Source organism: Musca domestica, unplaced genomic scaffold (assembly GCF_030504385.1).
Source record: "Musca domestica strain aabys unplaced genomic scaffold, Musca_domestica.polishedcontigs.V.1.1 144, whole genome shotgun sequence".
NCBI classification, from domain to species: Eukaryota; Metazoa; Arthropoda; class Insecta; order Diptera; family Muscidae; genus Musca; species Musca domestica.
This window is the reverse complement of record NW_026712199.1, coordinates 622,263-637,090: the sequence shown is the minus strand read 5'-3', so window position 1 is coordinate 637,090 and position 14,828 is coordinate 622,263. Positions and strand designations below refer to the sequence as shown.

The 14,828-nt window shown below is 30.1% G+C and overlaps 2 protein-coding genes across 5 annotated transcripts in view; one reads left to right on the top strand and one right to left on the bottom strand.

Moving 5' to 3' along the window:
• Window positions 1-14,828, top strand: part of LOC101887453 (teneurin-m) — a 334,061-nt gene that overhangs the window by 288,746 nt on the left and 30,487 nt on the right. The gene's annotated exons all lie outside the window — the stretch shown is intronic.
• Window positions 11,339-13,422, bottom strand: LOC131800436 (uncharacterized). Of its 2 annotated transcripts, XM_059119396.1 has the most exons (4): window positions 13,272-13,422; window positions 11,982-13,207; window positions 11,855-11,921; window positions 11,339-11,800 (listed from the first exon to the last, which is right to left on the bottom strand). In XM_059119396.1, exons 1-4 carry the CDS (start codon window positions 13,363-13,365, stop codon window positions 11,514-11,516), a joined length of 1,674 nt encoding a protein of 557 aa, XP_058975379.1. In that variant the 5' UTR covers window positions 13,366-13,422; the 3' UTR covers window positions 11,339-11,513. The 2 variants fall into 2 exon arrangements, with proteins under 2 accessions (XP_058975379.1, XP_058975380.1); XM_059119397.1 differs by having other exon boundaries at window positions 11,677-11,921.

The window sequence follows — 14,828 nt, the reverse complement described above, 5'->3', positions numbered from 1 at the left end:
AAACTCATTAAAACGTAATTAACATAGTGACATGTTAATAAGAAATATATATACAGTTTGCATGCCATGGATAAATAGTAGCAATTTATTTGGCGCAACAAAAAAAATTATAGTTCTATTTAAATGTCAACAAATATTTTTTTTTTTTCCAAAAAAAATGGGTTTGAGTGGAATAGACTTATTTTCTAGGATTTATTAATTATTGACAACTTCAAATAACCTTATCTTATTTTTAAGATAATAAAATCCCATTTCAAAATCATGGGAAATGGTAGCCCTTAATTAATATCTATTTTAAGATATTCTCTTTTTTGCTTGGTAACAAAAAAAACAACTTTTCATTTTCTGATTTTCCACCTAATAAACTTTAATTACCACAACGAATTGCAGGCGTTAGGAAAATCCTTATTAAATCAAAATCAACCTTGAATGAAAGTAACCAACAAAAAACCGGAGGAAGGAAACTCCACAAAAATCCATTTTAATTAAAATCAAACGTCAACACATCTAACAAGAGTAAAGAAATCGAGGAAACTCAACCAAAAAAAAAAGAAAAAAAAAAACCAACATTCCAACCGAAGCAAACCACTAATTACTTTAGAAGGTATTGAAATGAAAGACCAATTCCACCTACAACGCTCTTTTTTACTTCTCCCTCATTTTTCAATATATTTGAAAGCCAACAATATTTACACACCAAAAAACCAACAAATGTCAGACAAAAGGCAAATAAAGAAGTTACAGAAAGATTTATTACTTTAGACACATTACGAGTTGAAAATGTGTAACAATATCTAAAAAAAAAATCATGACATTCTTTTTTTGCTAATAATTTTCTTCTAATATACCATAATTTATTAACTATTAAATTTTAATTTGTAGTTGTGTGACAAAAAATTGTGATTCTTTTTTGTGAACAAGTCATAGTAATTAAATACATTTGTTACAATCTGTTTAAACAATAGTTTTTTTTTAGTTCGTATTATTAAATAAATATAAATAGCAATTAATGTCATTACATTATATACTCAATGTCTATTACAAAATATAACTGAAGCGAAAAAAAAAACGTTAACTATGATTTTCTTTTTTACTATCTATATGAGATTGAGAAAAAAAAACTTTTAATAGACACAAAATATAAAATAGTTTTATACAAACCTATTTCTTTAATTTACAAGGTTTAGAGATTTTTTTTCTTCAACGACAAGGGACATTTTTTATATAAAAGTCATTCTCCTAAAATAAATATTAATAGGTTTAAAACCCATATTTCAGTGTTTGAAATCATTTACATGAACTGCAGCCAACTTCACATAATTACAATTACAAGCAATTGATTACTGGACCATAATTACTGCTCACGTAACGCAAACGGCCACAAACTATTTTAAAATTCATAAACTTTTCAATAAACTCCTTTCCTATTGTCTTTTTTAACTTTTTATGTGGAATTAAAAAAAAAATTGTTTAATAAACATGAAATATAATACACATTTTTAACGAAAAACACTTATGCATTGGACCATCTTCTGCTTATCTTGTTGTGCATTATGTTTACAGATTTTCTTTCTTCAGAGACTTATTGTAAAATGTCATGAAGAATATTTTCTGCATTGAAGCCCTCTCCTAAAATAAATATTAATAGGTCTAAAATCACACATTTTAATATATCATATCATTTACATGAACTGCAGCCAACTTCAGGTGGTGACAATCACAACCAGATTTTTGTTGAACAACAATTACTGCTCACGTAACGTAAGCCATCTTAAAGTTAATAAAGTTTTTTTTTTATAAAGTAAATTCCTTTGCTATTTTTTTTATCTCCATCCTCCCTTTTCAAAGGTTATATCTCTTTTTGTTTTCCGTACAATAAAATAAATTTAAATAAATAAAAAAGCCCATATTATAGTATTTCAATGTATGTTTCAATGTATTTTATTGCTAATTTTCGTATCTCTCTCCTCCCTCTTCAAAAGTTTCATAAAGTTTAGTACTTCAAAAGCTAATATTTTAATATATCAAGTCACTCATATGAACTGCGGCCAACTTCATATAGTTACTGTTACCATAGTTACTGCTCACGTAACGTAGACGATCTTCAACTATCTAGAAGTTCATAGTGTCTATAAAAATGTAATAAATTCCTTGCCTCATTTTTTATTTTTCCTTCTTCCTTTTTCAAATGTTATATCTTTTAGTTAAATGAAGTTAAATAGATCAAAAGTGTATTTTATAATATATCAAGTAACTCACATGAAATGCGGCCACCGTCAGCTAGGGACAACCACAATCAGCTGTTTTTTAAAGCACGATTACTTAATACGCGACGTAGACAAACTCAAGCTATCTTGAAGTACATAAAATGATGGTAAATCCCTCAAAAGTCTCATATTCTTATATTTATAAATCATTCTCCGAAATACGACGAACTTCAGGTAGCGACAAGCAGAATCAGCTGTTTTTTTAATCATAATTACTTACTACGTGACGTAGAAGACCTCCAACTATCATAAAATTCATAGCTTTTCTATAAAACTCTTTAATAAATTCCTTTGCTATATTTTTTATTTTTTTTTTCTCTATCCCTTTCAAACATTTAATCTTTTCGTTTTCCATACAATAGCCGTCTAATACAACACAAATGTTTACTTTCATCTTTGTGAGCGGGGTCTTGTTTTAATATCAAATGAACTTGTCGTCCAAGCATTGTCCCTAACCTTCAAATGTATTGCAAAAAAATCATTCTTTCAGTGTTTTTTTTTTTGTCTCGCTCCATTTTTTTTCTTCAACGACAAGGGACATTTTTTATATAAAAGTCATTCTCCTAAAATAAATATTAATAGGTTTAAAACCCATATTTCAGTGTTTGAAATCATTTACATGAACTGCAGCCAACTTCACATAATTACAATTACAAGCAATTGATTACTGGACCATAATTACTGCTCACGTAACGCAAACGGCCACAAACTATTTTAAAATTCATAAACTTTTCAATAAACTCCTTTCCTATTGTCTTTTTTAACTTTTTATGTGGAATTAAAAAAAAAATTGTTTAATAAACATGAAATATAATACACATTTTTAACGAAAAACACTTATGCATTGGACCATCTTCTGCTTATCTTGTTGTGCATTATGTTTACAGATTTTCTTTCTTCAGAGACTTATTGTAAAATGTCATGAAGAATATTTTCTGCATTGAAGCCCTCTCCTAAAATAAATATTAATAGGTCTAAAATCACACATTTTAATATATCATATCATTTACATGAACTGCAGCCAACTTCAGGTGGTGACAATCACAACCAGATTTTTGTTGAACAACAATTACTGCTCACGTAACGTAAGCCATCTTAAAGTTAATAAAGTTTTTTTTTTATAAAGTAAATTCCTTTGCTATTTTTTTTATCTCCATCCTCCCTTTTCAAAGGTTATATCTCTTTTTGTTTTCCGTACAATAAAATAAATTTAAATAAATAAAAAAGCCCATATTATAGTATTTCAATGTATGTTTCAATGTATTTTATTGCTAATTTTCGTATCTCTCTCCTCCCTCTTCAAAAGTTTCATAAAGTTTAGTACTTCAAAAGCTAATATTTTAATATATCAAGTCACTCATATGAACTGCGGCCAACTTCATATAGTTACTGTTACCATAGTTACTGCTCACGTAACGTAGACGATCTTCAACTATCTAGAAGTTCATAGTGTCTATAAAAATGTAATAAATTCCTTGCCTCATTTTTTTATTTTTCCTTCTTCCTTTTTCAAATGTTATATCTTTTAGTTAAATGAAGTTAAATAGATCAAAAGTGTATTTTATAATATATCAAGTAACTCACATGAAATGCGGCCACCGTCAGCTAGGGACAACCACAATCAGCTGTTTTTTAAAGCACGATTACTTAATACGCGACGTAGACAAACTCAAGCTATCTTGAAGTACATAAAATGATGGTAAATCCCTCAAAAGTCTCATATTCTTATATTTATAAATCATTCTCCGAAATACGACGAACTTCAGGTAGCGACAAGCAGAATCAGCTGTTTTTTTAATCATAATTACTTACTACGTGACGTAGAAGACCTCCAACTATCATAAAATTCATAGCTTTTCTATAAAACTCTTTAATAAATTCCTTTGCTATATTTTTTATTTTTTTTTTCTCTATCCCTTTCAAACATTTAATCTTTTCGTTTTCCATACAATAGCCGTCTAATACAACACAAATGTTTACTTTCATCTTTGTGAGCGGGGTCTTGTTTTAATATCAAATGAACTTGTCGTCCAAGCATTGTCCCTAACCTTCAAATGTATTGCAAAAAAATCATTCTTTCAGTGTTTTTTTTTTTGTCTCGCTCCATTCATTTTTGTATCCTTTAATTGTGTGGCTAGCATTGACATCAGTTGTCGTTGTTTGCCATGTCCATGACTTTTTCCTCCGCCCCCCTCCCCTATTCATTTACCTCGAACAATCAGTTCGGTTGACTCAAGTTAACATTGTTTGGTCTATGATGCTGAAAGTCCGCCAAAGGATCTTTTGTTCAGCCACATTCAATGCATCCTTGGACTTGAAACAAACTTAGAGATAGGCAAAAAAATGCCATTGCAACACAAAGGCATCACATTATAGATAACAAGGAATTTCATTCTTTGTTATTGTTTTTATCTACCCAGGCCCATAAAATTAATATTTATAAAGATTATAAGAAGTGGAAATATTAATAGAAGATTTATTAAAATTATTGTTGGTTTAAGAAAGAAAGAGGAAAAAATGATGTAAAAAAAGTAATTAAGATATGTTTGAGACATATCTGGGAGATTTGAGGTTAAAACTTCATTGGTGGGAAGGCCACTTAAGATGCAACACATGTTAAGGGGGATTTGCATGATGTGATCAAATGGAAAATGGTAAGAGGAGAAAAAACGAAGTGCAAAAAGTAATTAAGATATGGTTGAGACATCTCTGGGAGATTTGAGGTTAAAACTTCATTGGTGGGAAGGCCACTTAAGATGCAACCCATATTAAGGGGGGCTCACATGATGTGATCAAATGGAAAATGGTAATAATAATAAAAATTACGATATCATAACAACATATATTGAATTTTTGGAATTCAACAAAATTATTGTCCTACCTTTATCATTTTCCATTTAACGTAATTTACATTTTTAAATGTTTTATAATCTGATTTCATTTGAAAAAAATATATATGCTTTCAAGATCCCATATATATAATAGCCAACATATTTAAATACCTGCTGTTATATCATTTTTATCGCATTTTATGACCATCAATGCATTTTTTCTGCTCGCCTCTTGTTTTGTTTGGCATCGAGGTAATTTATATTCCAAAAACAATATTAATCTTTGTTTAAATTCAATTCAATGAACAATATCGTAATGTAAATTGCAAATATTCAACAATGACATCAAACAGAACTGAAATAATAACAACAATAATGTCGGCAACGCCAACAACAACAACAAGTATTTACATACACAAAAAAGAACATATAAAGAATAAACATTAATTTCAATTAATTTCGATAATTTCCATTAAATAAATTACAAAAGTTTTAAAGTGAGTCTATGTGTATGGGTATTATAATTATTGGTTTTACGTTTTTTTATTTTATTTTTTGTTTTGTATTTTTCGAGTGAAATATTTACTGTCATAGCTTTATGGTTTACTTTTTTATGCTCTTGCTTTTGTAAATAATAAATAACACATAAAATAATAATAATAGTATTGTACAGTTCATTAAATAATAAACATAATGATGCTATTTATTTGTTATAACTTAAAGCCCAAAACAAAAGATTTATTTATTTTAAAAAAACGTTAATGAATTTAAATTATTAATTTTTTTTTTTTTTTTTTTGATAAAACGTTGGGAAATTATGTTATTTCAATGTATTTTACCCAATTGATGACAGCGTGTGAACCCTGTTTAGGGTTTGTCATCATCTCATGGTAAATGAATCAAAGCTTTGCAAACATTGATATGTCAAAAATTTTTAAAGTTTTTTGTCAAAAGAAGTCGATTTTTATATTTTTATATACGAAGCCAATCGGAGGTTATTGTGATATGCATTTCACAAAAGATTTTACAATTTTGAATAATTTTTAACTGAAAATTGTCAATTACAAAATTGGTTTGACATTTCACTGTCCCAGCAGCTGTTTCGATGCGACTAACATGTCCAATTTGGCTTTATTGGAAGGATAATTTTATGCCATTAATGTTTGAATTTGATTTCGGGCATCTGACCGCTTCGGCTGGCTCGAATAAAGCCAATTCTAACGTTCAATTTTCTTTGTACAAAATCTTCCATAAAGTCGATGGACAAAGCTGCAATTGCTGTGCTCGGTGACGAATCAATTCGTTCGGGTCCTCTTAAACACTTTGCTCTATAGCGGCAATTATTTCTTCAGTGCGCACTGTTCGACGTCTCTGTGGATGCGTATTATCACATAGAGTAAACGTAGACCGAAAACGATCCATGGTTAAACGAATTAATTTCTCTGATGGACGATAATGTCGACTATAAAATGGACGGAGTTTACTTTCGAAATAAATTTGCACGATTTGCAAGCATTGTTCTTTTGTCAACCTGCTCTTGATGAAATGGCAAACCAAACTAAATATTAATCACTTGACAGCTGACAAAATGGCCGCCAGTTAAAAAAGTGATGCCAACTTAAAGTTCTATACCTCAACACCCTCTTTGTCACTAGGGACTCACATACCTAAAAGTGTAATAATTTATTCGACTGTGATTGAAGAAAGACTATTTTTATGTAATAAAAAAGATTATTAATTTATTTATTCTCCTTCTCTCTTGTTTACATAGCTTTGTTCTTTCGCACAAAACTTCCCGAATCATGCAATTTTCCAATCAGCTGTTTTTCCGTTAACCCATAAACTCTAGGGTTCACATGACATTTTACAGTTCAATCCTTATAAAAAGCGCTCCAATTATTATGAGCAGTTTCTTTAGTTTTTATTTCCTTGCATTGTGATTAAAGGAATTCTAAGTTTCTGGAAGAAGAAAGATTAAAAATTTTGTTAAGTGTCCTTCTTTCGTGTTTATAAAACTGAGTTCTTTATCACAAAACTTGCCAAGTCTGGTAAATTTTCAATCAGCTGTCTTAACATCAAGCCATACGTTAGGGCTCGTATGGAAAAATATGACACTTAGAAGTGCAATCCTTATAAAAACCGCTCCAATCCAGATAAGCAGTTACTTTTTACTTTGATTTCCGTTTCCACTTTTTCTCCTCAAAAATACGCCATATTAAAGCCTTTATTGAACTCTAACAAATGTTGCCAACTATTTTTTTTTTCTTTTTTTGTTATTGCAACTTTTCTCCTAACTGGCTTTTGGCGAGTTCTAAGTGTTTTGCAGTTAACGCATTAGCAAAACCATTTGGTACTTCATTTGTTATTGGTATTTAATGGCAATTAAGTAACATTTATCAAACTAAATTGAACTGCTGATGCCTGCGCATACTCGCAGCACATTCAGCATGTAGCACATTACAAATGTGAAAAGAGTTTTTATAAATTTCATGATTTTATTTTGCACAATGAAGTAATGAAGTTAGCGATAAACTTCTAAATGACTGACAGATAGTATTTTCAGGGATAACCACATAACAAGAAAAACATTAATGTACAAAAAGTGGTAAGTGTTGTATGTCGGGCAAAAAAACGGAATCATGTCGGAGTGCATGGGGATGAAAATGATTCCCAGTCAGACAAATGGAAACGTTTTTGTCTGAGTCTAATTGCAATATGAAACTAATTGCTATTCGAAGAGTCTTTTTTTTTCCGGAACAAAAGTCATTTGGGAGTAGTAGTTTTGGTGGTTTCTTCTCAGTTTTCCAAATTAAAAAGCTTATTCAATAAATTTCCAAACTTGCATCTAAAACCGAAAACGTTTGAAAATAAATATTTTTTTCATTTTCTAATTTTTAAACTAAATTTCCACTTCTCTATAATTTCGGCCAGAGAGTTTTACGCAATGTTCACTGTGTGTTGTTAATTGTCGTGCTGGAGTTTCAATAAATTGTACAAAAGGGAATTCATAAAACGTTGTAAGAAATAAAAACGGAAATTCAGTTGCTTTCTGTTAAACCCCGGAGGTTTACATTGAACATACTTACAAAGAATTGCAGAAAAAAGAGAGGCAAAATATAAATCGTTACAATTAAAGATAATTAATTAAAATCAATTGATGTGCAATTATTTGCCATTCAACATCGGTAAAGATGTTAATTCTTAATAAATAAAATAAATAAAACGTGTTTTGAAAAAAAAAAAATAAAAAAACAGACAACTTTCATTGGATTGCAATCGTTCTTTTGAAAATTCTGACAAAGAGCCCTGAAGTGTGTAAATATCGGCCTAATTCTGGTTGCAATGCCAAAAACAATTAAAATAGCCAATATTTTTTAATGATTTCGTATAGATTTGCATAAATTGACACACGTCTTCATTAAAGAGTCACTGTTAAAATATAGCCAAAAGAGCTACCCAATATAACCATGTGTCACTAAGGGCAAGCCACGTGTAAATCATTTAACAAAAGAAATGCCACACTTCAAAGTTAAAGCATCACCTGCTTGAAGAAAATTAAAATGGTAATTTTATTTAAATTATTTTGTTGCAAATTCAGTTTTACATGTCTCAATTATTTATAAAGTGCTCCCTAAAATAATTGCTGTTTATAAAACATGAAATAAGATGATTATCCATACTCCCCTTTAATAAGGAGTCCCAAAAATGTTAAACATATGTTTACCTCCATTTGCAATGCCAAGAACAATTAAAATGGATAATATTTTTAGTGATTTTGTGCAGATTAATATTAGTCGCCACACGTCTTCATAAAAGGCTTACCCTTAAAATATAACCAAAAGAGCCACCACAAATAACCAGGTGTCACTATGGACAAGCCACATCAAATAATAGATGATTAAATAACAAGAAATGTCTCACGCTTGTACTAAAGAATCACCCGGTTAAAAGTAGCGGAGAGGTAATTTTGTTAAAATTTTTTGTTGCCTACTTTATACATTTTGCAATAAAAAGCTCTAAAATGAGAAAACATGTGATTGCCTCCAGTTGCAATGCCAAAAACAATTGAAATTGATAACATTTTTAGTATTTCCTATAAATTGTCATACGTCTTCATTGAAGGGTTACCATTAAAGCATTGCTAAAAAAGCTACCTAATATAAATACGTGACACTATATCACCAAGGGCATGAAAATCATTAAATAACAAGCATTGTCACACGTCTGTATTAAAGAATTACCCAGTTGAAAGCAGCAAAAAATGGTATTTTGATGAAATTTTTCGTTGCGAATGCAACTTCACATGCCCAAATTAACTGATGATATAAAATAATTGTTTATTTGCAATATATTACAAATATTTATTACAAAATTCAAAGTAGAAGTTTAAGTCTCACGCTTCACTTAAGCCTTATTTACACCGAACATATTTCCGTAAAACGAGTTAATTAGATACTGAATTCCTTTTATTGTACATTAAATGATTACCAATCTTTGAAATTGTTTTGATTTTATATCCTCAAATGACCCCCTAATCTTCATACACGCTGCAGAGCTTAGCGAGCTAAGGAATTTCAATAAGACTTATCCATTCTTATTAATTTTTTTTAAAAGCGAGTGGTGAGAGTTATAACTTAAAAAGCAATGAAGGGATAAGCCAACAATTTTTAAGAAGCTTAACGCAACGAAAAGGTAAAAGAGTTTAAATCTTAGCCAAATTTGCCACCTCCAAAATTTATTATCTGCCTATCCCCATAAAAAATCGCTCCAGGTTGTCCTTGAAACCATCTAACCTTTCTCGCAAGTAATTTATTGCCTCATATTTTCTTTCCTCTTTTTTTTTTGCTTCTTATCTTTTTAGCATAAGAAAGATTGATGGAAAGTAATTAAAACTGATCATAAATCAGGTGATTTTAAATATGACCAAGCCCAACAAGAACAACAACATCGATGAAAAAGGGCAATTTACGTAATGCTCTCAAGAGTTTTTGACCTTTTTTCGTCTTTGGGCTTGGGTTTGGGTTGGTGCAAAAGCAATAAGGTTTAATTTTATTTTTTGTCTAACAGCAAAAGTTTTACACTTTTCCGTGAACAATGCAAATTAATTGCCTGCTGTCTTAGCACTTTTTTTACGCCAAGTCCTTTAAATTTCCATTCATTGTGCCATGGAGTGAGGTGGCGGTGGGTGAGAATTTGAAATCGGAACAAGGAACTCGTTTTGTATCTCTGTTCTAAGATTTAAAAGAGATTTAACATTTGAATTTATAAGACTAACGAGTTTCCGTTTTAAGATTACATTTTGTTTTTTGCTTGCACAGGGGAGGTTCAGACTGTGAGAATTATTTGAACATATTTTGTGTCACTTGAGGGGGAAAAAACGATTTAAAAACGTTTATACTTTTAAAGAATAGAGAGGGAAGGGTGCAGGAAGTGAGTAAATTAATTAAGCGTTTCCACTGGAGCATTAGTAATTAAATTTGCAGCAGAGGTGGGAGTAATTAATACTACTTTTAATTTAACGCCATAATAAAAGGGTGGCAACTATTTATTTGTTTTCAAGCAATTGTTTCTGTTCTTTTTCTCAATAACTCACATTTCTTTTAGGTAAATATTGTCAACCATTTAATTGTGACAACTGTAACAAATCAGCTGATCAGCCATTAAGTAAAGTTATTCCTCACACTCTTCCCAAATTTCTTAATTTCCCTCAAAACATAATTTTTAATAATTTGCCAGAATTGTTATTCCGAACATAACCACAATATGTTGCCATTTCTTTCCTTTTTTGTTTTAAACAAGGGCAATAGCACAACCCTTAGATTTGCCCCAACTCCCAACCCTCCCCGGGTAAATGCAAATGCCAACCAAGTTGGCCACGAAATGTGTTATTTTCCATTTTGTTTTGAAATTACACTCTAAACTATTTTTGCTGAAAATCACAATGATAATGATATGCAACAAGATGCCGCACAACTGTGCGTGATTTTCAACAGCTTTGTTGTTGTATGCTTTTACACAAAAAAGTGTGTAAAACCTACACATTTTGTTTTACGATTTTAGACATTTTATCTTGATTTTACAAACTTCTGTGCGCAATTTTCAGTTTAATTAGGCAACTTCATGCGTATTTTCTAGATGCATAAATATTAATAAACAAAAAACAAGTGAATTTAAGGTGAAAAATATTTTATTTAAAATATTAATTGACAAATATACATATTAAATTTAATTAAGAAATTAAAAATTACACTTTGGAATGCATTAAATTAATACATATAACTTAGAACCATGTACATGGCTTTGACAATATAATATAGATTCTGCGTAAGGCTGTTAAAAAAAAAACTGGTTAAAAATAATTAGGAAGTAAATTGTAGATGTCACTTAAATATTAAATATATAATAGTAAATATGCTTACTTAATGCAATCTAATTTTTGCATAAGGCTGACTATTCTTTTTAAATTATTAATGTTCTTTTTTTGGCCTCTACATTGCGAAGGATAAAATTTAAAAAAATATCGCATAAAAAATTCGCATGTTTGCGAAATATTTTTTGGGTATTCTATATTGAATATATAATAGTAGCACAATATCTGCAATATTAACGTTATAATGTCGCTATTGGGTTCAATACTTGTCAATTCCCCTTCAAACCAGACATATGCAATAGATTGTTTCTCGTCGTCTGTAGGGGATGTACCTTGAAAATTTGAAATTAATTTCAGAACTTATTAATTATACAGCATTGACTTACAAATTATGGAAGCCCATGGAGTGACCGTTTCGTTTGCATCTCGAATTGTATCAATTGTAGTACCGAACTAAAATAAAAATAATCATCATTAGTATTACATTAGCGATTAATTTGGAATATTATGTACCTTAAATTCTTTAAAAAGCAATGCACCTATTTCATTAAAATAACCACATATTGCCTTTATAATAATATTGTCATCTTCTTCTGTATGTTCAATCCTAAAAAAATTTCGAAACTTGCTTCGGGATTTTTCAAAATTAGACTTGAATGTTCGGATATCTAAATCCATTAACTTTTCAAAGTGGCCAAATAAACATTCCTTGTTGAATATCATTGGCCAGTTCTGCAAAATGTCTCGCACAGTGGGTATATTTTGTGCATCATTAAAATATGCACGTTGCGTGGCAAAACAGTCGGACATTAATGATTTTGCGGACTCCAACTCTGATTTTAGTAATTTTTTTTTGTGGTGCATTGAAATTAAAATTTGTTTTTTATAGTCCACATCTTTATAGTTTTCTCTAGAAATATCTGGTTGCCAATGTGCACAGCTCCTAGATAGTGCACTTAAACGTTTTCTTTTAGTTAGCGGTATGCCCATCACATTAATCTTCTTTTTTGAGCTATAATTCAAAAAATTGTTTCGGTTTCTCATGGTTGTAACGAGTGATATTGGAGTGTATGACATAACCCGTCCTTCTCCATCTTTTTCAACAAATGATTCTGGGTATTTCGTGGCAGCCATATGCGCAACATTCCTGTAGACATTCATCGGAATAAAATTTGTTTTTCTACGTAATTCATCGACAATTACATTGCAAAATGAATTTATTAGCTTTCCAATTTTTTCCTTATTATTAAGCTGTGACAACACTTCTGGAGACATCCTGTTCCAAGGTATTTGAAAACCTTGAAAGCTATCGCAAATTGGATTATTCTTGGTCACTAAAGTGTTGAGTTCATCCGTTGCACTACCTGATGCCATTAACTCTTCATCAGATGTTATATTTATGGTGTCTGTGAACTCAGTTAATGGTACTTCAACTAAATGTTGGCCTACATCTGATGATAGAGCTATGTAGAAGCTTTCACCGCTTATTTCTTGGGATGACGTTGGGATGTTTACTATAGATTGTGAATTTTCTGTTGTGATGTCATTGTTTGGTTTGGTCTGCTCAATATTTTCTATTGGAATCGGCAAAATATTGTTGGGGGTCCACATTTCCTCGAATTTTAAAATCATTAAAATTTGTTTGTCCTCTAAAATACATTGCAAGGTCTCGTCATCATCTATTTCAGTTCCGTCGCTTTCCAAAACAAATCTGCTTCCATCAAGAGAGTACTCTTTTGCTGAAAATAAATAATAATAATGCAATTGTGTTAAAAGAAAGACTACAGTGAAACAATTTTTTACCTTTTTTTATAACGAGATCGATTGAACCTTCGCACATGAATGCCTTTTTCTTTGATCTATCGGCATTCCAAATCTTACATAAAAACTTCGCCATGTTATACTTATTTTATATGAATACTAAAGTACTACCTTAAATCTAAATATTGGAATAAAAAACCTTATTTTTAAAATAAATCTTCAAATGTTTGAAATGGAGCATAGTAATATTTTTGGTCTTTTTGGAAAAGTTTTATGGGTTGATGAAATACAAATTCTTTTCTTTTGATAATAGAAAATTCTTTTTCACGAATTTTTTCAAATGATTCATACAAATTTATTATGCAGTTGTACCACATTTTCTTAATTTCTCCATAACATATAAAGTCAGTGTATTCTTTGTTTACAAATATTGTGTTTACAATAAGAACATTTATGTTATTTTGCGAATCTACCGAGCATAGTATGACATCTTTTTCTTTATATAAAGTTCCAAGAAATTCAATTTTTTTTGTTGCATATATATACTCGCCCGGTATATTTATATTAAACATTCCATTTTCTGAATTAACAACATTTTTACATATGATATCGGTTTTTATACGGTTACCATGAAGACTTGCTTGAAAACATTGATGTTTCTTGGCCATTGTCAAAGTTATATTTTTAAAGTTTCTACATGACTTTGCTATTTGTTTAAAATATTGGTGCTTGTGCTCAAAATGCAGTGTCGAAAGATTTTTTAAAGGGCCAAATTGTTTAATAAGGTCTGGATAATGTTTTAAAAAATGATGCTTTGGTCTCAGATTATTGTTTGGGATACATTCTTTTCTAAAATCAAAGTAAATGTGAATAAAATGATTTAGTAATTCTATTTGACTTTCTGTAATTTTTTCTGCACAAATTAAACGACACATATTTATCAAAGCTGAGAGAAAAAGATACATTGGATCCTCAAAATTTGTGACAACTGACATCAACGCAATGGGCATCAAAAACAACATATGTCTAATTTCGTCTGCTTTCCCTGAAATTTTTTTCATTTTTATATTTATTTGCGGAAATGATAAACGTAGGGAGAATGTTTTTTGAATAGACTGTAAAAATGCGTTTAGATAGTCAAAAGAAAAGTTGAAAGTATGACTCAATGATTTTAAAATTACCATTAATTCGAATGGAACAATTCCCTCAAACAAGTCATGGGCTATGCATGGCGGCAATCCTGGATTACAAACGTGGAAGTATTTTAGACTATTAAAACATGAATTTTTTACTACACCTTTTTTGAAATCCTGGGATAAAATGAGTTCATTGTAGTTATTAATGTTTCTAAGAGTGCTTACACCAACATTCTGTTCATATAAGGATTTCCGCTCAAAAAAACAATAACGGCAAACATACTGTGAGAAACTAAAGCTTTCATTAAAACCGCCAATTTGATGTGATCCAAGATTATCACCAATAACATAAACAACTGTCCCAAACAATATTTTTTCTTTTCCTATTTGTTTATCATAAATTGTCAATCCTGCGGTCTCTAACTTTTTTAGATCAGTTAATAGTGGTTGCAGAACAATATCG